The sequence below is a fragment of the Myotis brandtii genome, unplaced genomic scaffold (genome assembly GCF_000412655.1).
Source record: "Myotis brandtii unplaced genomic scaffold, ASM41265v1 scaffold48, whole genome shotgun sequence".
Classification (NCBI taxonomy): Eukaryota; Metazoa; Chordata; class Mammalia; order Chiroptera; family Vespertilionidae; genus Myotis; species Myotis brandtii.
Genome location: NW_005368341.1, coordinates 539527 through 563463, shown reverse-complemented (window position 1 = coordinate 563463; position 23937 = coordinate 539527). Strand labels below are relative to the sequence as shown.

The 23937-nt window shown below is 34.8% G+C and overlaps 1 protein-coding gene across 6 annotated transcripts in view; it reads left to right on the top strand.

Annotated features, from left to right (window-relative positions):
• The window catches only part of PHF14 (PHD finger protein 14), a 154363-nt gene that overhangs the window by 57307 nt on the left and 73119 nt on the right, over window positions 1–23937 (top strand). For 5 of the 6 annotated variants that reach the window (XM_005876034.2, XM_005876033.2, XM_014547632.1 and 2 more), the window contains exons 15-16: window positions 4540–4590; window positions 4717–4838. In XM_005876034.2, coding sequence (XP_005876096.1) covers window positions 4540–4590; window positions 4717–4838 — 173 coding nt within the window. Of the gene's footprint in view, window positions 1–4539; window positions 4591–4716; window positions 4839–6552; window positions 6681–23937 lie in introns of those variants that run through there. The other variant, XM_014547634.1, reaches the window with a different exon arrangement.

Below are 23937 nucleotides of genomic sequence, written 5' to 3'. Positions count from 1 at the left end.
TTTGAACAGCTGCCAGATAGCTTCTGGCATTTATTCCTTAGTATAAATCTGAAGATATTTGGCTTTACAGAGGTTTTCAAGGTTTGATTTACTTGTCCTAATTTAACATTGAATTTGAAATTTTGCTCAAGAATAAGAATTTATATATATAAATTACATAGCAAGTCATTCCTTATGTTTTATCTGGCTACATCATAGTTTATTTATTTATAATATATTTTTATTGATTTCAGAGAGAGGAAGGGAGAGGGAGAGATAGAAACATCAATGATGATAGAGAATCATTGATCTGCTGCCTCCTGTATACCCCATACTGGGGATCAAGCCTGTAACCTGGGCATGTGCCCTGACTGGGAATCGAACCAATACCTCCTCCTGGTTCATAGATGGACGCTCAACCAGTGAGCCATACCAGCCTGGCTCATGGCTTACCTATTAATTGTTGTTTGTGTAAATGTTGATTTATCATAAAAAAGGTAAATTGTTAAGTACAGAGAAAACTGCACATATGAATGCGTAAAACCCATCCTATGATATTAAAGATGAAGATATGGAGATACTGTCTTCTAGCTTTAAAGTTAGTCCACTTGTCAAATGAATCATTCTAACCTTGGGAAAATCATCATGCATCAAACAATTGCAAATTAAAATAACCCCTGTTCTAAAGAATTAATTTAAATTTGTTACATGTCTTCTAGTCCAAATGAAGTTATTGAAACATTTAATTATTTGTTTCAGGTGAATAAGCTACTAAAATATTTTATTATTTTCTAATACCATTTCATTCTCTTGGTGGATGTTTTTATCACCTCCTGTTTTCAAGTAAATGTACTATACACAGATAAAGAGCCAGGTGATCTAAGCAGCTCGGGTTGAATAGTTCTTTAGGCAAATAAAGTTCTTAAAATATGACAAACCAAAAAAAATAATAATAATAATGTGTCAAGATTTGGAGTGAGTTTCAAACTTTCCATTTGCTTTTAATAGCTTAATAATTGCAAAAAGAACCACAATTTGGAATTGAACCTTCAGTTGATCATTTGGAACTTCTAGGTAATGTGTCTGCTTTATTTTGTTTCTAAAATAGTGTCAGCCTCAATGTATATCATAAAATTGCCACCTGGTTTTGAATACATCTATACATCTAAGATGGGGCAAGTTCTTTGATAATTGAAATTTGTTGGATGAGCCGAACATGTTTTTGTTTTTCTTTCTTTTTACTTTTTTGCATAATTTCTCCCACTTTTTCACTCCCCTTACATTTTCTAATTCATTCAGGGATACCATGTGTAAGATATGTTCTGTTGTGATCATAGGCAATTATGACTTGTTGTGACTATTTCATTGAAACTAGAAAGAAACCAATAGCTCTCAGCATTTTCTTGGAGGAGTTGGTATTGTCAAGAGTTGTGTTTGGATTAAATCACCTTATATATTTTTCTTTGTGAATATTAGTGATGTGATAAATGCTGAAGAAGCTTGCTATAATTTACTTTGGTAATGGATCATGGTAGTCACTATACTGTGTAGGATAGCAAATTGGGTAGAATACAGTGTTAATTTGAGATATTGAGGTCTTCTCTCTATTGGGTACAATTCTCTAACTTACTTGTTTCGAAACATAAGAATTCATGTAGGCATTGTGATGTTACAGCTTAAGTATTCAAGTGAGAGTTAGATATTTCTTTTCTCATGATAATTTTGCTTATCTCTATTTGGGATTAAATTTATTAATTTGGATTTGGCATGCAAGAAAAATTACTGAATTGGGAGTTGAGACACCTGGATTGGAAGTTTACCTCTGTTAATTATCAGCTATGTGATCATCAAGTCACTTCCCTGGACTGCTTTTTCAAAGCTCTAAGACAATGTCATTTCATATTCTTATAGTATTTTTCTGACTAGAAATTGTTTATGTTGCTTATGGTTAGTTATTTAAAATTACTACAGGAATACAACAATGATTACTATTTAGTAATAAGTGCACTTAATTTAAAATAACTGTTTTAGATACTTATAAATACACTTACTCATTTTAAAAATAGCATTTAATATATGCATATTTATATAAGAAGGAAGTTAAAAATATAGAGAGGTGTAATTATGCCATCGTTTGTTATGATCATTTATTGGCATTATTGTGCCTTTTGATACTAATTGCAGTATGAGTATGAAAAACTTTGAATTGATGGAGTCATTCCAGATGCTTGAAGATTTAAAGTATTAATTATAAATTGTAAATAATTGTATGTCTTCTAAAGAATTGAAAACGTGAACTTGGAGCTTTCACCTATATATTTCAAAAATCATTTCACTGATTAGGTGATTCAAAAACTAAATGATTCATTTGCTATTTCATTACCTAAAAGTTGGATTAAATGAAGAGAAATATGGCAGTGTGTGAAGGCGTTGTGAGCATTCTGGCATTCTGACATGTTTATAGAACTACTAGTAAAATGAGTAATTTGAATATTTTCCCTTTGATATTGGTTATTCTGGTCACCTTAATTGAAATACCTTATATGCAAAAATTATGCAAATTGAGAAAATAGCTTATTAGAGAAGGAAACAATAGTTTATCCTTTTTAAAAATTGATTTCAGAGAGGGAGAAAGGGAGGAGGGAAGGAGCCACCCTGGAGATTGAGCCGGCAACCGGGCATGTGCCCTGACCTGGAATCAAACTGTGACCTCTTGGTTTATAGGTTGATGATCAATCTATAAGCCATGCCAGCTGGGCAATAATTTGCCCTTTTGACAATATTTTATCATTTATATTTTCTAGCATAATCATTTATGAGTTTCAATCCAACCACTTATTTATTTTATTCCAACAAATTTATTCAGACTTTGTAATACATATCTTATTAAGTTTAATTGGGTTTAGAAAGATGAGTATTACATGACCTTACCAGTTTGGAGATGAACTGTGTTGGAGGACAGAAATTGAAGCATAAAGGATAGGCATGTCACAGAAGGGAAAGATGGATATGTAAAGAGATAGACATAAAGTTTGAGTTAGAACTTAGATAAATGTTGTCAATATTAGGGACTCTTTTGCGCTAATATTCTCAAACTTTAATGTGAGTGTGGCTTACTTGGGGATCTTGTTAAAAGGCAAATTTCAATTCAGTATGTAGTAAGAATTAGGATTCTACATTTCCAACAAGGTCCGAGGGAAGGCCAGTGCTTATGAGCCATGAATGGTATTTTGAGGAGCAATGCTCAGTACTGTTCTTTGGGATTAAGAATAGATGTAGGGTCTGCATTTAAAGACTTTTCTTGATACAGTCTTACTTTTTTTTCCTAATTCCCTACATAATGTGATTAAAACGTACTAATTGGCAGTACAAATGTAAATGAATACATAGTTTATAAATTTACTTATTTTAAATGACTAGTCCAGTCAAGTATTGGTTATCTAAAGGCAGATTAAATAGTATGCAATGAGCCATGGGATTACAATAACAAGGGACTCAGCATTATGAATTGAAATGACAGTACTTTAGGAAAACATCAATGTATTATGTTGAATAGCAATTCTTTTTAGAATTATTTGGTAACCATAATCTGGGAATGTAATTTGTGGGAGTGGTGCCGCCTTTCTCTTCCATTCTCTGAAGAGCAGTGATCTGCACATGGAATTGTAGGTCTACAGAGGCTGTGCTATGTGGGTGGAGATTTTTAACATATCGGCTGTAAATACTTCTGTAGTTCATACTTTATTACTCTTAAACCTTTGGATATTGTCTTTCAAATGGTAAATGTGTTCTGAAATACATATTAAATGAATTTAAAATAAGTCATTTATATCATATTTTGCTTAGTTTTATTTTAACTAGAATTTGGGGACATCTGAGATCTTTTCCTCCCACTTTTTAAAAAATTGATTATTGCCCTAGCTGGTTTGGCTCAGTGGATAGAGCTTCGGCCTGTGGACTGAGGGTCCTGGATTTGATTCTGGCCAAGGGCACATGCCCGGGTTGTGGGCTCGGTCACCAGTAGGGGGCATGCAGGAGGCAGCCGATCAATGATTCTCTCTCATCATTGATCTTTCTATCTCTCTCTCCCTTTCCCTTCCTCTCTGAAATCAATAAAGAAATATATTTTTTAAAAAAATTGATTATTTTTGTTGCACAAACATGCATGCATACCCACATACACGGGCATACAGTCGATGTAGTATGGGTCTAGGTTTAGCATTTCAGCTGTAGAAGTCGTATAACTTAGGAAAATTTAAATTTTCTGCACAAATCATAATTGTGTATGAATTATTTAAAAAATATTCAAACTAATTTTGGATAACTTTGTTTTCCTCTCAGATACTTGTGCTATTTAAAAGTATAGCACTATAAAGTGTTTAATTTTTCATGTTTTTTTTTTCCATGAGACATAAATAGTGCAATAGAGCTATACAGCATTACTTAGAAATACTAATTTTCTAAGTGCTTAACCTAAGTGGTAACGTTTAACAGAGAAAACTGTTTTTATCATTAATTAAACATTAGATATTTTTGTGGATTTCTTTTTCTTTTTTTTAGAGAACCAGAGGACGGAAACGAAGCTTCATTCCTGATGAAGAAAAACATGAGGTTGGAATAAGTTAAGCATTTCTTGGACAGTCTAAACTTTGAAAAACTTTTTTGCTAAAAATTATTTCTGCTTTCCTCGTAGCCTGATTTTGTTTTATGTTTTGTTTTGTTCTCCTGGGATGGCAGGAGAGAGTTCCTAGAGAGAGAAGACAGAGGCAGTCTGTGTTACAGAAGAAGCCCAAGGCTGAAGATTTACGAACTGAATGTGCAACTTGCAAGGGAACTGGAGACAATGAAAATCTTGTCAGGTAAGTTGAATTCTGAGACTTTGTCTTTAGGGGATTAAGGCTGCATTTTCATCATTTTCTCATCACAGATATAATGGGGAGGAAAAGCACAGTGCAGGACCTTTTATAAAACCTACCACACATTGGATATTCTCTGGAGCTAGATGTAATTAGGAGCGATAATCTGAATTTTGAACACAAGAGAAGTTGACAATACTCTGCTTATAGAGGCCACAGAAAGAGTTTGTACTAAGATTGTTTTATCTCATTAAATACTGAAATTACTAAGTTCTCTTAGCATGTTACAGAACTTAAACTTTATTAGCAATAATGATAAGGTAGAGATACTTTTTATAGATAAGAGCTCCATCAGTAGTTCTTTACTGTTTACCAAAACAAATGTGTTGAATGCTTCTCTCTTGTGAAATAAAGAAAGGTGAAAAGATGGCCTAGATAGATCTTACTTTGTTTTTTTGTTTTGTTTTGTTTTGTTGTTTGTTTTGTTTTGGTACCTTTTTTTTAGCAGACATAATGCTAATCAGGAATCTCAGCTGATATTGCTATTCCTGATGGTCCAGACACTTCTAAATTTAGCCGTTTGCTTCTTTTTCTGAGATGAAGGAATTGCTCAAAGCCTTCGGTGAGATGGAGAAGTGGGTGGGTGAACTAAGGAAACCTCATTTAAAAGAGTTATAACCTTTTCAAAGGACAGTGACATAAATAATCTTTTAGTATGTCAAGGGAACCCCTTCTGATTTCTTGCAAAATTGTCTTTCATAAAAACCCCTATTAAATTACATGAGGGCCCAGAAATTAAAAGTTTCAAAAGCAGTAAGTTGATAACACATGTATTAGTTCTATTATACGATTTTAAATATTTGCTTCCAAGTGATGTCATTTATTTGTCATTAAAATTATAATTTTTATTTGTTTTAATTCCTCATATAAAAGCAAGAAGTTCGGAATTTATGAGTTTTTTATACTATAATTGAGGAAGATTAGGGGAAAATTAAAATTATAGTGAAAAAATACAAAGTGCTTCAACAAAGTCCAGGAAGTCTGTAACATGTGGCCAGTGTTTCTTGAATGTCGTGAGAGCTCTCCTTGAGGTTAAACTCATTTAAATTTAGGATAATGTAGTTCTAATGATAGAAGATACCCATGAATAATTCTGACCACAATGTAATTTTCTAATTTATTAAAAAAAAATTCCAAGCAAAGCATAACATGATGGAGTGCATGAAACAATAAAACAATAAAAATGAATAAACAAAAGGAGGGAAAAAACCCATAAAAACAATCTTATATAGTGGACAAAATTCACTGTAGGGGAAATTTCCTTGGGGTTGAGGATGGCATTGTTGTGCATGATCAATTTGGAGAGCTGGTTATCTCCTTTTTAATTAATTGAACCTATAGGAATATCTATTCCCTTATTTATTTTTAACTAGTAGGTTGAGGCCTTTTTACTATAAGACCTATACATTTTTACCAGGTTTTTATTTACTTATTTGATCATGTATTTGAAAAAAAAATAATCCAGGAAATAAATACAACTTTTATTTAAAAAACTACTTTATAATAAGAGCTCTTTAACACATATTTTAGTTGTATTAAAAAATAGGTACCATTTTTCTTGTATTCTTGATAATTTTTTGAGTAATATTAGTCTTTCATCTCACTTATTTAATTAGTTTCTGTTATAAAGTTTTCATTCCTAATTGCATTATTATAGCATGCCAGTGTCTGGGATTCTGTGAAAGACTTCTTAGAAGATAAAGATATTATTGTTACTATAGAAATGACGGTATACAAGCCCTCTTCCATGGTTTTACCTTGTTAAGAAGATAACATCACAGATTTTCTTCAAAGGATTTAAAGAGATAATGAAGAGGACTTAAAAAGTTTTATAAATATTATATATTAATGTATTTGAGAACAAAATAAACTGGATATAAAGCAATGCCATAAAATGTTTTATGGTTATAATGTGGTTGCTCCATAAAATGAAAATAAAAAAATACACATTCAGTTTAAGCACTATTGCTCTTGAGTTCAAGAAGAATTACAATTCATGTAGAATTTAATAGGTTTAAAAAGGTAATCTTATAAGCTAATATCTGCCATTTCCCTTAACATCTCCTTTGTTTTGTAACTGGCACCATCATTGTTTCCAAATTCCCTAAAAAGTCCACACATTTATGATTAAGTTGCATCTTAATATTATGTACACATGAAATTTTTTTTGTAACATTAATTTTAAGACTTTATTTTCTCTAAGGATGTATTTCAGTGCTTGGTTAGGATTACATTATACTTATATATATATGTCTATTAGGTTCTCATAAAATTAAATTTCTTGGGTAATAATTTAATTAATAATCTCTTATTGACTACACCACATTTATTTCCCAAGTTTCTTTGAACAAGCAAATATGACTCACTAGAACCTGCTGTTTAGCAGCTATGATTTTGAAACCACACTTCTCTATGTAATTCAGGCTATAAAAAATTCCTTCTTAATTATTTTCCTTGCTTTTTCGGTTCTTTGTATATATGTATATGTCAATTTACATGTATAATTTTTTCTATTACTGGGGAATTGCATTCAGTTTATCAGTCAGTTGTAATAGTAGGTTCCAACTGTTATTGTTTGCCTCTTTAGCTTTCCTCAGGTCTTCTTATGGCAATTTCTGTGTCTCAGTTTTTCCCTTTATTGTTGTACATGGTAAAAATCACATTCTGCTCTATTAGGGACTGTTAATAATTGCTGAGTGATAGTAAATTCTTTCCATATAAAATAGTGCAGCAGTGATATAATTTAGTAATACAAAGGATACACATATATGTGGATTCTGAAATAAAGGTTCCATTTGTTAAATATGTTCCAGTAATAATAAATGCTTAATTTTTTTTTTTTTACCTTTCAGAGAATGTGCATGTTCTGTTTTTGCATATAATTATTTCTAGAATATGTGGGACAAAAAAATTGAGTTTGTTGAATCTCATTCTTCTGAAGTGATTAGATTGAACTATTTCCATTAGACATGGGAAATGTAAACATTGTCAAGATCTTAAAGAGAAGATGGTTTTACACCATTTTATGGACTTCTTGAAAACAGTGTTTCCTTTTTTTGCCATTTACTTTTTAAATTTAATTAAAAATTACCTTGGAAGTTTCCAATTAAAATATGTATTTCTTTATGTTACTTAGTATTTATCTCTTTGTGATGGATGTTGTTTATTGGAGGTAGTTTTGGGCCCATTTAGTGTCTGTCATTTGTTTTTATTTGCACAGTTCCTAGCACATTTACTAGGTGTACCCGTTAATAGTGCGGATTAACTATTAACCGGTTAATAATGTGGATTGCCTGTTAACCCGTTAAAAATGCAGATTAATTATTAACCGGTTAATAGTGCAGATTACATATTAACCGGTTAATAGTGCGGATTAACTATTAACCAGATAAAATGCCGCAGCTCCATTATGTTTATTACTATTTCTGTCCAGGTTGAGTTTAAATGGTCTTTTTTCTCAAGTAAAGGCTTTTTATAAGTTAGGGACCTTTGGGCTGTGATAATGGAAAACCTAACTAAAATTTTAGGTTTGAAATAACCGACGATTTATTCTCTCACATAACAAGAAGTCAGATCGGTTAGCACTGCAATGATGTCCTCAAGGACTTGTTGCCTTTCCATTTTTCTACTCTGATCACTAGTGCCTGATAAATTTGATGTCTGTCTTCTCAAAATCTCAATATCTCAATATCTCTCTTTCTCTGAACCAGGGAGAGGATAGGGGCAGGCCTACAAACCACTTAGGTCTCCAGGTACCTAAATAGCTTTGCAAGTTTTGTTTTGTTAGCAAAGAAAGGAGTCATTTGCTTTTGAGTGGGCAGTAATGGCAGTTGAATAGGCAACCAATTTTGAACTCTAGCCTTGATTTGCATTTCAGTCTTGTTCAAAATACCAGTATACTAAATAAATGCTTGATAATGCATGATTGCTCCACATAAAATTAGTGACTGAATATTCTTTGGTGAATTAATCCAAAATTTTTAATATCATAATTTATTCCTAGAATGAATTGGTCACTAACTACAAGTATTTGATGAAGATGTTTAAAATGTTTAATGAAGGAGAATTCCTTTTGTGTGACTAAAGAATACTGGATATTTTTTTTCTGGATATTAGGTAAGGAAATAGGAACCACAGATTTGAGATGAGTTAGTGAATTCTTCATTGTAAAAGAGAAATGAAGTAATTCCTCTCCTTGAACATATTTGATGTTTAAAAGATAGATTTTAGAGATAGTGAGCCTTTTTTTTTCTATAAATCCTTATCAGGCTATCACATTAGGAATAAGAGACCAAAGTTTCAGACCTCAAATTTTCTCTTAGCTGTGTAAACTCATTGCGACACATTTTCTTAGTGGAAGATATGGGAGAGAAAAATTGTTTCCTACAACTAAGAACCTAGTGTCTTTAATATTATTTTATATTGTGGCCAGTACTCAGAGGACAGGAAATGATCTATGAAGCTATATCACTTTTATAGCTAAATCCAAACTATTAAATGCCTGTCATATTATCCTCCTTATTTGAATATATTGCAAATTATATAGGTATTGAACCATTTTAGTTACAAGATTAAATGTCTGTTTAGTTTCTTAACAAAGCTATTACCATTTTTATTTATTTCCCATTTTAAACATCTGGCCTCTGAGTACTTTACTCAAAACCAAATTTGATTGTATCATCAGTTAATAGGAGTACTAGCAACAATTTATATTCATAATATTTTTATTTCAAATATTAGTCTCTGATTATTCAGATTTTTTATTTTTAATTACCTCTTTTGTCCATAATTTGTATGGAGGTTTCTAGATTGCCTGGATCATAGTTGAAGGGGTGTTTTTCTCCCAGAAATTTGATTAGATTAAGAGACTGAAGCTAAGATTAGTTGTAACTTTAGTTACTATATTCATAGAACATCAGATCACTTAAAATGGTTTGTTACTTTAAAAAAAACACCTAGTTTTATCTCTATTAAGATCAATTAAGACTCATTTGATATATTTCTTCAAATAGAATTTTATATTTTATATACTTGCTACTTTATTTTTTCTTGTGCAGTTTATCACATAATCACTATTAATAAAATTTGCATATCATATGCTTGTGAAGTGATGGCGCAAATATATATTATTTGGATACATAAAAGTTAAAACTTACAAAGAAATATAAGTTTTAAAATGATTTGTGTTTTCTAATAAATTTCAAATGTATTGAAACCAGACATTTTTGCACAAAGACATATCTGGATAAACTTCTGTTTCTATTCTTTACTCTATGAGCAATTTCAAGGATAGGTTTCAGGGTTTTGTTTTGCTTAGTTTATTCTTGTATTCCTGAGTCAGTGATTAGTATAGTGCAATTACTCTATTCTAAAGGATTGTTTCTAAAGCTTGGATTTCTAATATTTCTTATGTGTAAAGTGTACCCCTCATGTCATCCTGACAGCCTGTGTAATATACCTGTTTCTTCAAGTTTGGCTACTATTATATCTGGTGTATGTCTAACCTGGCTTTTCTCTTTTGAAAGAATAACCACCTTTATCCTTGTTTAGCTCTATGTTGTTCAACTCACTGAACAAAGAGCCCCATCCTGGTGGTTAGTGACTCACACACTTTATAGGAAGTTGCATTAAGGAATCACTGGCAAGATATTAAATCTTCTTAATTTTTATGTTTGATTTAATTTTTTTAAAAGGCAGAGATAAAGTAGCGTATCAGATGTCTCAGAAGACACATGGACTTCCTATCTCTCTTAGCCTTTATAATTTTAACTTCTATATTGAGATATGTCATTCATCTGAAATTAATTTTTGCTTATGGGCTCAGGTAGAGTTAAGAAAGCTTTGTTTATTATTTCATGTGGGTTTCCAGTTTTCTAGCACCCATTGATTAAAATACTTGTCTTACCCAAATAAGTTGCTTTGGTACTATTGCTAAAAATAAATTGATTTTTTAAATGTGGGTCTATTTCTAGACTGTGTTCTATTTCATTAAGCTATGTATCAATTATCTTGATTGTTGGTGGCTAGAGTAAGCTCTTTTGTTATTCCAGATCATTTGTATTTCCATATTAGTGTCAAAAACAGCTTGTCTATTTTCATTATAAAAGAAAATACGACACCAGAAGAAAAAAAAGCATAGGCAGCAACAACAAAAATAGATAAATTGGAAACATTTTGTGTAGCAAAGGACATAACAAACAAAGCGAAAAGGCAACCCACAAAATAGGAGAAAATATTTGCAAATCATATATCTGATAAAGGATTATCAAGAATATATAAGGAACTAAAACTCATCATCAACAAAAAAAACCTGATCAAAAATTAGCAAAAGACTTGAATAGACATTTCTCCAAAGAGGATATGAAATAACCAATAAGCACATGAAAAGATGTTCAACATCAGTGATCATTAGGGAAATTCAATGAGGAACCACCTCAAACCATTAGGATGGTTATTAGAACACAAAAATGAAAATAAACAAGGAAACCCAGAAAATAACAAGTGTTGGTGAGAATGCAGACAAATTGGAACCTTTTAGCACTGTTGGTGGGAATGTAAAATGTTGCATCCACTATGGAAAACAGTATGGCGGGTCCTCAAAAAATTAAAAATAGAATTGCCATATGATCTAGCACAGTGGTTCTCAACCTTCCTAATGCCGCGACCCTTTAATACAGTTCCTCGTGTTGCGTTGACCCTCAACCATAAAATTATTTTCATTGCTACTTCATAACTGTAATTTTGCTAGTTATGAATCGTAATGTAAATATCTGATATGCAGGATGTATTTTCATTGTTACAAATTGAACATAATTAAAGCATAGTGATTAATCAGAAAAACAATATGTAATTATATATGTGTTTTCCGATGGACTTAGGCGACCCCTGTGAAAGGGTCTATGGACCCCCAAAGGGGTCTCGACCCACAGGTTGAGAAACGCTGATCTAGCAATTCCACTTTTGGGTACATACTCAAAAAAATTGAAAGCAGAGACTCAAAGAGATATTGTATATCCTTGTACATAGCAGCATTATTGGCAATAGCCAAAAGGTGGGAGCATCCCGTTGTCCATTGATGGATGAATAGATAAACAAAATGTGATAAATACATACAATGAAATATTCTCCAGCCCTTTTAAAAAGGAAGGCAATTCTGATACATGCTATGACATGGAAGAACCTTGAAGAACTTATGCTGAGTGGAATAAGCCAGTCATAAAAGGACAAATATTGTATGATTCCCTTTGATATGAGGGAATTGGAATAGTCAAATTCATAGAGAGAGAAAGTAGAGTGGTGGTTGCCAAGGACAGGGTGACTGGGCAGTTCATGTTTAATGGGTACAGAGTTTTAGTTGGAGAAAATGAAGAAGTTTTAGAGACGGATGGAGGTGATGGTTACACAACTTTGAATTTACTTAATGCCTCTGAACTGTCCACTTAATGGTTAAAGTGGTAAATTTTATGTTATATGTATTTACCACAATTTTTTAAAAAGCCTACTTGGGTTATGGTTATCTTTGTTTTGAACATATGGATGAATTTGGAGAGCACTAACATCTTAACAATTTTGTCTTCTAATCAACGAACCTGGTATATTTCTACATTTATTCATATATTCAGATATCCTTTTCTTTTCCTCATCAGTGTTTTTGTAATTGTCACTGTAGAAATCTTGAAAGTCTATTATTAAATGTACTAGAGGCCCTGTGCACGAAGTTCGTGCACTGGGGATGGGGGGGGGGGGGAGCGTCCCTCAGGCCAGCCTGCACCCTCTCTCAGTCTGGGAGCCCTTGGGGAATGTCTAACTGCTGGCTTAGGCCCGCTCCCAACAGGCCTAAGCTGACAGTCGGACATCCTTAGCGCTGCCGTGGAGGAGGGAGAGGCTCCCGCCACTGCTGCTGCACTCGCCAGCTGTGAGCCTGGCTTTTGGCTGAGCGGTGCCCTCCCCTCCCCTGTGGGAGCGCACTGACCAGCAGGGGGCAGCTCCTGTGTTGAGCGCCTGCCCCCTGGTGGTCAGTGCACGTCATAGCGACCAGTCATTCTGCCATTTAGTCGGTTTGCATATTAGCCTTTTATTATATAGGATTCCAAAGTATTTAATATTTTTTGATGCTATAGTATAGGAAAACTTTAAATATATACATATATATTTTTAAATCCTCACTCGAAGATATTTCATTGATTATTTTTAGACAGAGTGGAAGAGAGAGGGAAAGACAGAGAGAAATATTGATGTGAGAGAAACACATCGATTGGTTGTCTCCTGCATGAGCCCCATTCAGAGCCTGGGCCGGGGAGCAGCCTGCAACCGAGGTATGTGCCCTTGACCAGAATCAAACCAGGGACCCTTCGGTCCTCAGGCTGAGGCTCTATCCACTGAGGCAAATTGGCTAGGGCTAAATACAAATTTTAACTGCTTATGCAAGTGTTGAGAGCTGCCAGGTGTTGAGGGGTCACTTAGGATCACAAACCAAACTGCAAGTTACAGTTAAAATTACTTATTACAGTAGCATAAGCAAGAGGCCAAATAGGAATGGTTGCTGGCTCCCCAAATGTTCCATTTCCCCCACTAAATAGAACTTGGTAAAGTCAAATGGATCACTGCAGACATTGAGTGAGGTATGGGGCATTAATGTCTCTGCTGACAGAGCCCTGAACAAAAGGCTCTTGCTGTTTTATGGCCCCAGGGGCTGGGTGAAGGAGAGGGGAAGGGTAATGAGGTAGAACTGAGTCAGTGGATAAAAGTGTCTTTAAGACCCCCTCCCTCAAGGGGGAGGGGGAGAACAAGGGAGTCTTGGGGAAGATGCACGAGTAGTGTTTTAGTCTAGCTCTTTCTTCTCCCACAAAAGGAGGCCTTACAATCCTGGAATAAATACCTCCTGATCATGAGGTATGGTCTCTTTTATATATTTTTGGAATTTATTCGCTAATATGTTGATAAGGGCTTTGTGTCTCTATTCATAAAAGTCTTGCTTTGTTAATTGCTTTTCTTGTAAAGGCTTTATCCAGTTTTGTCATCAGGTTTTACTGGGCTTCTAAAAGGCCTTAGAAAGTGTTCCTCTCTCCTTTTTTTTCTTTTTTAAAAGAATTTGTTTAAGATTGATATTATTTCTTCATTGGATTTTTGTTAAATTCCGCAATGAAAACATGTGGACCAGAGTTTTCTTTGTTAAGTACATTTAACTTTAGTATACATTTCTGAGAGTTAAACCTCAGAAATACATAAACTCAGAATTACATAACCTTAAGGTGATCTTGTTCAATATTAAAGTGTGTGTGTGTGTGTGTGTGTTTTAGTTAAGTGGAATTTGAATAGAATGCTTTCACTTTTGTATTTTATGATTAAGGATAGAGAAGAGAAGCTATCAAACCTCATTTTTTTCTCCTTATTTTACTTTATTCACTCATTTTCTCCATGTGATATGTGTCATTAGTGTAACTAATTTTCCACTGAATATTGTTGTTGTATATGGAGAGATTGTTGATTAGGAAAACCATAATGATATCTTAAGTAACTAACCAGGAAAATGATGGGGGAGGGCATAGGACTGAAATTGAAAGGCTGGAATTTTACACAAGAGGCTGTATCACCATGAGGTATGTAGGTAACTTTTCTGGGAACCAGTTATTTCATTCATAACACAAGCAATGTATTAAGTTGATTTGCAGATCCCTTTAATTTTCACATTCTATGACTTTATACTACTACTAGAGGCCCGGTGCACAGATTCATGCACGAGTGTGGTCCCTCGGCCTGGCCTGTAGGGATCCGGCCGAAACCGGCTCTCCGACATCTCCCGAGGGGTCCCAGGTTCAAGAGGGCACAGGCCAGGCACGGGGACCCCACTGGTGCACGAATCCGTGCACTGGGCCTCTAGTATGCATGTAAGATCTTTGATTAATCTCTTCCCACACTTCCCCTCGCCCCTTCACTCTGAGATTCATCAGTCTGTTCCATGTTTCCATGCCTGTGGTTTCCGCTCTTGCGTTGAGCATCTGCCCTCTGGTGGTCAGTGGGCGTCATAGCTACCAGCTGGTCAGCTGGTTGCTTAGGTGCATATGAATGATTGAAAAAGAGAAATTTGGAAATGAAAAATGGTATCCAGGTGTAAAGAATTCTGAATAATTTATCGCACAAATCTCCCACTGTTAGCCCATAATATTTTTTCTAATTTCAATTTCAGTTATATATTTTATAAATCATAGCCTATCACAAATATGTGAGTTAATTATTAGATAGCCATTTTTCATTTTTTACTAATTGAGACGTAGGTTTGTGAGGGATGGTTTATAGTAGTTTACTTTGAAAAGTTTTTTGTTTTCTTTTTAATTCTATACCACAAAATATTTACTGAGCTTTTAAATAGGCTAAAATATATTTGTAGATGACATAATAGCTGAGCATTTATAGCATTTTCATTTATTCAATTGTTTTGCATATATGATATATGGTTTCTTTTCATTTTAATTCTTAATAATTTTTCTTTTAATTTTTAATTCATTATAACTCTTTTTGTGAAACAGTTTCAAGGATCAATTACATTTATCCTAAACCGAAATGAATTAAGATTATCAGTTTCTGAATTAGCTTTTCCTATTGCCCTGTACTTAATAGGATTTAAAGCTAAATATAATGTACTTATACATAAAGCATGCTCCCACTTAAAAGGAGTTTCCTCTAATTCTGTCTCACTTTCTAGACTGATCTCATGTAATATTAAGAAAATACATAATCAAGAATTGGTTTGACATTGTGAGATGACTTGGTAGCTGACTTTTACCATTGCACATAAACAATGCACTTATTCTCAATCACAGTATCACTTTCAGCCAGATAACCACTAAAATCACTGCACTGTGGTTTTCTGAAAATGCCATAATCCTTCAAATGCCACATTAAACCGAGAGAGAAAACCATCAGTAGTGCCCGCACAGTTATGTAGAAGAATGGGCCATGAACCAAGTGAAAAGATGTTCTGGAAGAACAGTAACCTTTCCCTTGATGTGTGCATTTCCCATTACGTTTTTGACACAAAATGTTGCAAAATGATTTAATGGTGGCATTTTGTTTTGCTGACTCCTTTTTTTTCATTAAAAAGAAGCCCAAGTTAGGATAGGAATGTAGGGGAAGAGTGACCAAGCACTGAATTCTATTATATGAATCTGTTTTCAAATTAAATAAATAAAATATTTTTAGGAACATGGCTTTGCCCTCTTTACACGTTAACTGTGATAAACAAATCACTTAGTTGTATTTATATCTTCACAACGATGTTATTTTCTTTAAAGTTAATTTTTTCTCCATTTTTCTCTATTTTCTTCCTAGGAACCCCCTGATTATAAATGGCATGTCAATAAATCAGGAAAGCTTGGTTTAGTAATTACATAGACCTCACCTACTACGTGTAACTCAGTAGTGTCCTACTTTTTACTGTCACTTTGTATGTGTAGCTGATTATGCAAGAAAATAAAGTAGGAATAAACTCAGAGGTCCAAAAGATTAATGTCTGTTAACTTTGACAGGATACATTTCTATGGGGAATCAAGTCATCATGTTGTCCCACATAAAACTAGTACAAAGCTATGTACTAGCAATATTTACTGTAAACCTATATTAAGGATAACTGTTCTTAATATACTATATTATTTTTAAATATATTTTTATTGATTTCAGAGAGAAAGGGAGAGGGAGAGAGAGATAGAAACATCAGTGATGAGAGAGAATCATTGATTGGCTGCCTCCTGCATTCCTCACACTGGGGATTGAGCCCGCAACCTGGGCATGTGCCCTGACCTGGAATCAAACCGTGACCTTCTGGTTCATAGGTCAATGCTTAACCACTGAGCCATGCCAGCCAGGCTATTTTTTTTTTCTTTTTCTGTTTGATTTCTATTCAAAGTGAGTTTTCTAGGACAGAGTATATGTGTATTTTACATTTTAATAGATAATGTTATTTCATTTCCCAACAGACCCAAATATGTGACAATGTCATGGCACAGATTTTGACAATTCTGGTGGATAGAAATTGGCATTTTGATTATATTTTGTGACTACCTATAAGGTGGAATATTTATACATATATTGATTAGCCATCTGAATTTTCTCATCCATGTGTTGTCTTTCCATGTACTCTGCCTCTTTATTGAGGTGTTTTTTCTTTCTAAAAAATGAGTTTATCACATACTTTTATTCTATGACATTTATTTAGTCTGGTCACTTCAGTGTAATTAGTGATCAATTCTTGGTACATTTCTTGAGCTTTGATCTTCACAGTCATATCTTTTTAAATTCTGCACCCAGCAAAGCAGTAGTATTATATCTCATATATAAAACTGTTCATTTTATACATTTCCTAGACCTTCTTGTTCTGATGTTTGGCTGTCTTAAATTCCTGAAAACAATTTTTGGTAACAATGTATAATTTATTGATATCAGATAAAATTGCTAACTGTAGGCCAGTTTTTCAGTGTCATTAAGTCTGTTTTTTTTTTTTCTGTTTGTTTGTTTTTCTTTAGAGTTTCATGATCAGATCTTTTTATTTAGATTCCACAGTTGTTTTCTTACTTGATTTCACCCTTGGAACGATCTGATCCCATCCAGTATTTGGAGTTTTCCATGTTGTCGCATTCTCTTTAGTGAAAGCAAGAAGGGTTTGGTCTTCTCTCTCTTTCTCTCCAGCAAGTCTGTTTTTTTTCATACTGGCAAATAATAATAACTCAATATATAATATAGAAATATTTATGTATATAAATAATGACATTGCTTACTTTCTACTTCATTGCTTGACTATAGTACTCTAAGATAAGATTAGACTTGGAATTAGATTATATGTCCTCTTCTTGATTATTTTATTTATTGATTTGAGAGAGAGAGAATTTGTTGTTCCACTTATTTATGCATTCATTGGTTGCTTCTTGTATGTGCCCTAACCAGAGATCAAACCCACAACCTTGGCATATCCGGACTTTGCTCTAACCAATTGAGCTTCCTGACTAGGGCCAATTGCTGTTTTTATCAATACAATTTTTATTTACTCTAACTTTGTTAGTGGAACTAGAATTAGAAACTAGAACACAAATAAGTGACATGCCTTATCATGTATTTCAAAAGATTTATTTACTGTTAAATCTGGATTTTTCTCTTTAAAACCTTGCATGTTAGAAAGGTTCTTATGATCTTTATTTCCTTGCATGTATTATTACCTGAAAACTAAATGATCGATTCCAGGATTTATCATTTCTCTCTAAAACAATACCTTTTCTTATTTACCTACATTGGTTATTATGCTATTTAATTCTATCTTAGACAAGGGTATGCTGTTATCTAACAAAAGTTTGTTTTATTATACCCTTACTTTAGTTCTTTGGTGAAAGGGAGAAAGAAATTTAAACAATTATTAAAAAGTGAATAACACAGTTCCTTCAGCCTTTCTTTCACAGGTCCTATATTGTTTAATGCTTTATGGTTTTCCTTTAAACTGCAGATGAATACTCTGGAAAAGTAACTTTGAGAAAAGTATTATGGGTAAAAAGTGACAAGTTAGAGTTAAATATTACTTCATGACTATACTATTAAGAATGTAACTGTATGATTTGACTTTAGTGTAAAATTGTCCATATATTCTGTGTATGTCATTTTTAAATACAAAAATACATGAAGCCAAGAACTCTTAAGTGTGTCTTAGTTCACAAAGAGCAACCACTTGAGCACTGTGAGATCTGATAGATTGAACTACAGAAAAAGTAACTCTTTAAGGATGTTCCCTCTAAATAATCGCAAGTGGAGGAGTTCTGCCTTGAATGAAACTGTTAGGCACTCCCTGTAATTGCTCAGTAAATCAGATGGACACAGACAGCTGCACAAGGCAGATAGGCCTACCAGAGACTAAATCAATGGGATTCAGTCCCATCCAAGTGAATTACATCAGTCAATAACTGACTGAAACTTCCAGATGCAAATTTCTCTTGTCAGGTTACTTATTTGTGTCAATTATTAAAGAATTGAAAAATTGCCTGATTATATCAAGGACCTTCTGTGACATGGCCTATAAATGTAGATCTTTTTTAAAAGAGAAGTTGAATTTCATGTAGAGCATTCAGCACTCTGACCAAAGATTCTTTGACTTTTCTTTTGAAGCTTTCTTTTGTAAAGAAATCATAGAATCAATTTTTCCCTATTTTTTCTTTTCTTTTTAAAAATCTTTATTGTTGAGAGTATTATAGATGTTCCCCCTTTTTCCCCCATACCCTCCTCTACCCAGTTCCTGCCCCAACCCAGGCCTTTATCACCCTACTGTCTGTGTCCATAGGTAATTACTTCTCCAGGAAATCAGTTTTTGTTCTTAAGGCTTTCAACTGATTGGGTAAGTCCCACAGACATACTCATACTCTTCCCATCCCCCCCTTCCCCCCTCTCTGCGATTCCTCAATCTGTTCCATGCTTCCATGCCTCTGATTTTGTTTTATTCACCAGTGTATTTTGATCATTAGATTTTTTTTCATTTATTTTGATTTTTAGGTTCAATTGTTGATAGATATGTATTTGTTGCCATTTTTATTGTTCATATTTTTATTTTTCCTCCTCCTCCTCCTCCTCCTCCTTCTCCTCCTCTTCCTCCTTTTTCTTCCTTTTTCGTCCTCTTCCTTCTTATGTCTTCTCCTTTCTTCTTCATTAATACCCTTCAACATTTCATATAATACTGGTTTGGTGGTGATGAGCTCCTTTAGCTTTTTTTTGTTTGTGAAACTCTTTATCTGACCCTCAATTCTAAATGAGAGCTTTGCTGGGTAGAGTAATCTTGCTTGTATATCCTTATTATCTGGCACTTTGATTATTTCTTGCCATTCCCTTCTGGCTTGCAAGTTTCTGTTGAGAAATCAGCTGACAGTTGAATGAGCTCTCCCTTGTAGGTAACTAAATGCTTTTCTCTTGATGCTCTTAAGATTCTCTCTTTGTCTTTTGCTCTTGGCATTTTAATTATGATGTGTCTTGGTGTGGTCCTCTTTGGATTCCTTTTGTTTGGGGTTCTCTGTGCTTCCTGGACTTGAAAGTCTATTTCTTTCACCAGGTAGGGGAAGTTTCCTATCATTATTTCTTTAAATAGGTTTTCAATATCTTGCTCTTTCTCTTCTTCTGGCACCCCCATAATTTGGATGTTGGTACGCTTGAAGTTGTCCCAGAGGCTCCTTACACTTTCTTCATATTTTGGGATTCTTTTTTTTTTCTTCTCTTCCGATTGGGTGTTTTTTTGTTTTCTCATAGTCAAAATGGTTGATTTGATTCTCGGAATCCTCTACTCCACTATTCAATCCCTGTAAATTATTCTTTATTTCAGTTAGTTTATGCTTAATTTCTGACTGGTCATTTTTCATGTCTTTGACATTCTCACTAGGATACTTGAAAGTCTCATGAAGATCTTTGAGTAACCTTATACCTATGGTTTTGAACTCGGTATCCAGTTTGCTTGCTTCGATTTCTTTCATTTGTGACATGTTTCTTTGTCTCTGCATTTTGGCTGCTTCCCTGGATTTGTTTCTATGTATTAGGTAGAGCTGCTATGTCTCATGGAATTGGTAGAGTGGCCTTGTGTAGTAGGTGTCCTCTAGGGCCCAGTGGCTCAGCCTCCCCAGTCACCTGAGCTGGGCACTCTAGATGCACCCCTGTGTGGGCTGTGCTCATAGTCTTGTAGTTGAGCCTGAATTGCTGTTGGCATCTCTGGGAGGAGTTGACTTCCAGACCAATTGGCTGCGATGACCAACTGAGACTACAGTGGGAGCGCTGCTGTGCAGGAGGTGAGGCCCAGCTGTGAAGCAAGGCAGGCTGGCACTAGTGCTGGGGCTTGGGTCTTTTATTGATAGGTTTGGGGTATGCTGTCACCAGCTGCAGCTTGTTTGCGAGATTTTAGCAAAGGACAGACCATTCATATGGAAAAGCTGCTACAAATAGCTTGGGAGGGGCTGCAAATTGGATGGGATGGGATCTCATGGAATCCCCTGGGCAGAGCAAACAGTGTGGGTTCCTCCTTTCCCTATTCTTTTAAAAATAAGATTCCTAAGTTGATTGTCTTCAAATTTATTTTCCTAATTGATTTCATATTCATTAAAGATATTAAAATCCATTCATTTATTCATCCATCAAATTGTTATATGTTGTATATGATATCCTCTATATATATAAAAGCCTAAGCGACCGTTATGGCAGAATGACCGGAATGACTGGTTGCTATGACGTGCACTGAGCAGACAGGCAGGCAAGCAGTTAGGGGCAAGCAGGCAGGTAGGCAAATGGTTAGGGGTGAGCGGTCCCAGATTGTGAGAGGGTGCAGGCTGGGCTGAGGGACTCCCCCTGCCCCCGGCCTCTAATATATATATATATCATAGAATTTAGAGGATCATGGGAATATTTCTAAAAGGAATCTTTCTATTAGAAATTTCTATTAAACCAAGGTGACATCTGAGTGGATCTTGAAGTATGACCAGATTTCAAAAGATGAATATGGGAGGTAGCAAATCCTTCAAGAGAATGAATGACAATGAAAAAGATACAGAGTGGAATTGGAGTCATGTGATGTAAGTTTAAGGTAGATTGGAGCCTGGATTCAGACTAAAGATATTAAGAGTCTAATGGGGATCCACTGACAGCAAGAGATAATATGGCGGATAGTGCTTTAGAAGGTTGATATTGTGGAGGCCTGTGTAATAAATGAATGAGCAGCTGGAAGTAGACCAGTTTGGAGGCTGATGGGAAAATAAATGAAGAGGATTCAGGAGACATAAATGCACACTAGAGGTTGTAGCAGATAATTAACTAAAATGGGGAAGCAAGGAAGAAAGGTGACTATTAAATGATACCGACTGACTTTAATATGACTAAAGATTTTTCTCGATATCCGAAAATAGAGTGTTTCTGTGAAATCTTTCAAAAGCAGAAATGGTATAAAGTGAAGAAGCAATTGCCATTAATTTATATGGAAAATTTGTTGAGCATTCCCAGACCCCAAAAAGAATCAAATAACATAAAACTTAAAATAACACTAACATATAATAAAAGCAGGAATGATATGATAACTATGCAGTCTGTATAAGGTAGAAATAATGTATGTACAGTGTAGTTTCAACCAGAATCGGGAAGGCAGGGGGCTGAGAGCTGTGATGCTAAGCTAAGTCGATAGAGTTTGGGGTGGTGGGAAGTTCAGGAGACTGGGGTGTAGGAGAGAGAGGAAAAAGGTTATCTATTAGCATCTTATTGTTGTTTCAATCCATCAGGGCATGCATGTCACTAACACCTACGTCTTCTATGTCTGCCTGACTTGATGTTGAAGGTGGCTGATATGGAAGACTTGAAATATGACAGTATGCTTGATGTCTTTGCCTCATGCATTTTTCTATCAGATAGTTCTTTGTAGGCACTCAAAACATCTTCAAAACCTGCCCTAAACCTATGTGCCCTTTCAAAAACTCAATACTTGGTGTGGATGCAGGAAAGTTCAATGCCTGCCCAGTATCCTTATTTCATTCACCATGTTTGAAAACCTTAATTATGTCCAGTTTTATGCTAAGCATAACACCCTTGGGAGTGCTCTTAGGCTTTCTGATACCTTAGAACACATCTTGCTAACGGGTACAGAAAATAAATAGAGATAAAGCACAGATGCTCACAGACACAGTTCAAAGCTCTGGGGGCTTGATGCTGAGTGTTGTTCTAGGGAAAGGAGCTTGGTGGTGTCACCTTCACTGCTCAAGGTGCATGAACAGTTTGCTGCAGAACAAACACTGAATGCTATTTTTGCTCTTCATCTTTTTAAAGCAAAACTCATCTTTGAATTTCTTTCTGTTAGTGAAACAGGTACTAACGTAGGTCTTTTGTAAAAGTGCAGTAGTGTAACCTGGACTTTTGAAAAGTGAGAGATACCTGTAACTGGAAAGAATAGTGATAGCGGTAACAGAAAGATTAGTGGCTATATTTATATTTCGGAGACAAATACAATAGGTGAGTGGTGTAATAGGGGGTTGTGAGGTTTCTTTTTAGTTGTGTTTAATGAGAAATTTCCAGAACATATTTAAAGTTTTGGGATTATAAATACAGAGCAGAATCCAACTCAGATTATTTAGTAACTGTTACAGATTTGTTCTACAAAACTCAAGCATCAAATCCTAACTCTCCTACCTGAAAGTAAATGACTGTGTCTCTGGATACTGAAGGTTTGTCTGATAGGAAATCATCTATATCTATATATATAAAAACCTAAGCGATCGTCCATCCATTTGACTGTTCAACCTGTAGCTATGACATGCAATGACCTCCAGGGGGCAGACGCTCAAGGCACAGGCATGGAAACATGGAACAGACTGATGACTCTCAGAGGGAAGTGGGGAGGGGGTGGGAAGAGATTAACCAAAGATCTCATATGCATACTAGAGGCCTGGTGTACGGATTCGTGCACTGGTGGGGTCCCTCAGCCTGGCCTGCAGGGACTGGGCCAAAACTGGCAGTCTGACATCCCCCAAGAGGTCCCAGATTGCGAGAGGGTGAAGGCCAGGCCAAGGGTCCCCACCCGTGCATAAGTCCATGCACCAGGCTCTAGTATTCTATAAGAATGGAGGAAATGAAAGAATTGGGTTGATGTCCTTGGTTTAATTGGGCTAAGTCCGGAGAAATGTAATGACAAGATAGGAGATCTTTAAGATAAGATTGCTTAGTACTCTGTGGGGTTTTTTAAAGCTTTGTTTTGGTGATCAAAATATCTTTGTGTGTAAATAATATTTGTCTCTGCTTAGTTGAGTGTTAGCTGGTTCACATTAAGTAAAGCTGCGGAACATTTGTAATTTGTCTCCTACCCTCTTTATTAATTTATCTGTGTATTTATTTATTTTTTAGCTTTTGTTTCCATGCCTCTTTCTTTGTGGTGCCCTCATGCCAGCTGAATTTGCCCTACTTTAAGTAGAGCTTCTTAATCTTTAGGATACATTCAAATCATCTGGAAGTCTTATACAACCACAGAGTTTCTGTTTTGGACGTTATGAGGTGGTGCCAGAGAATC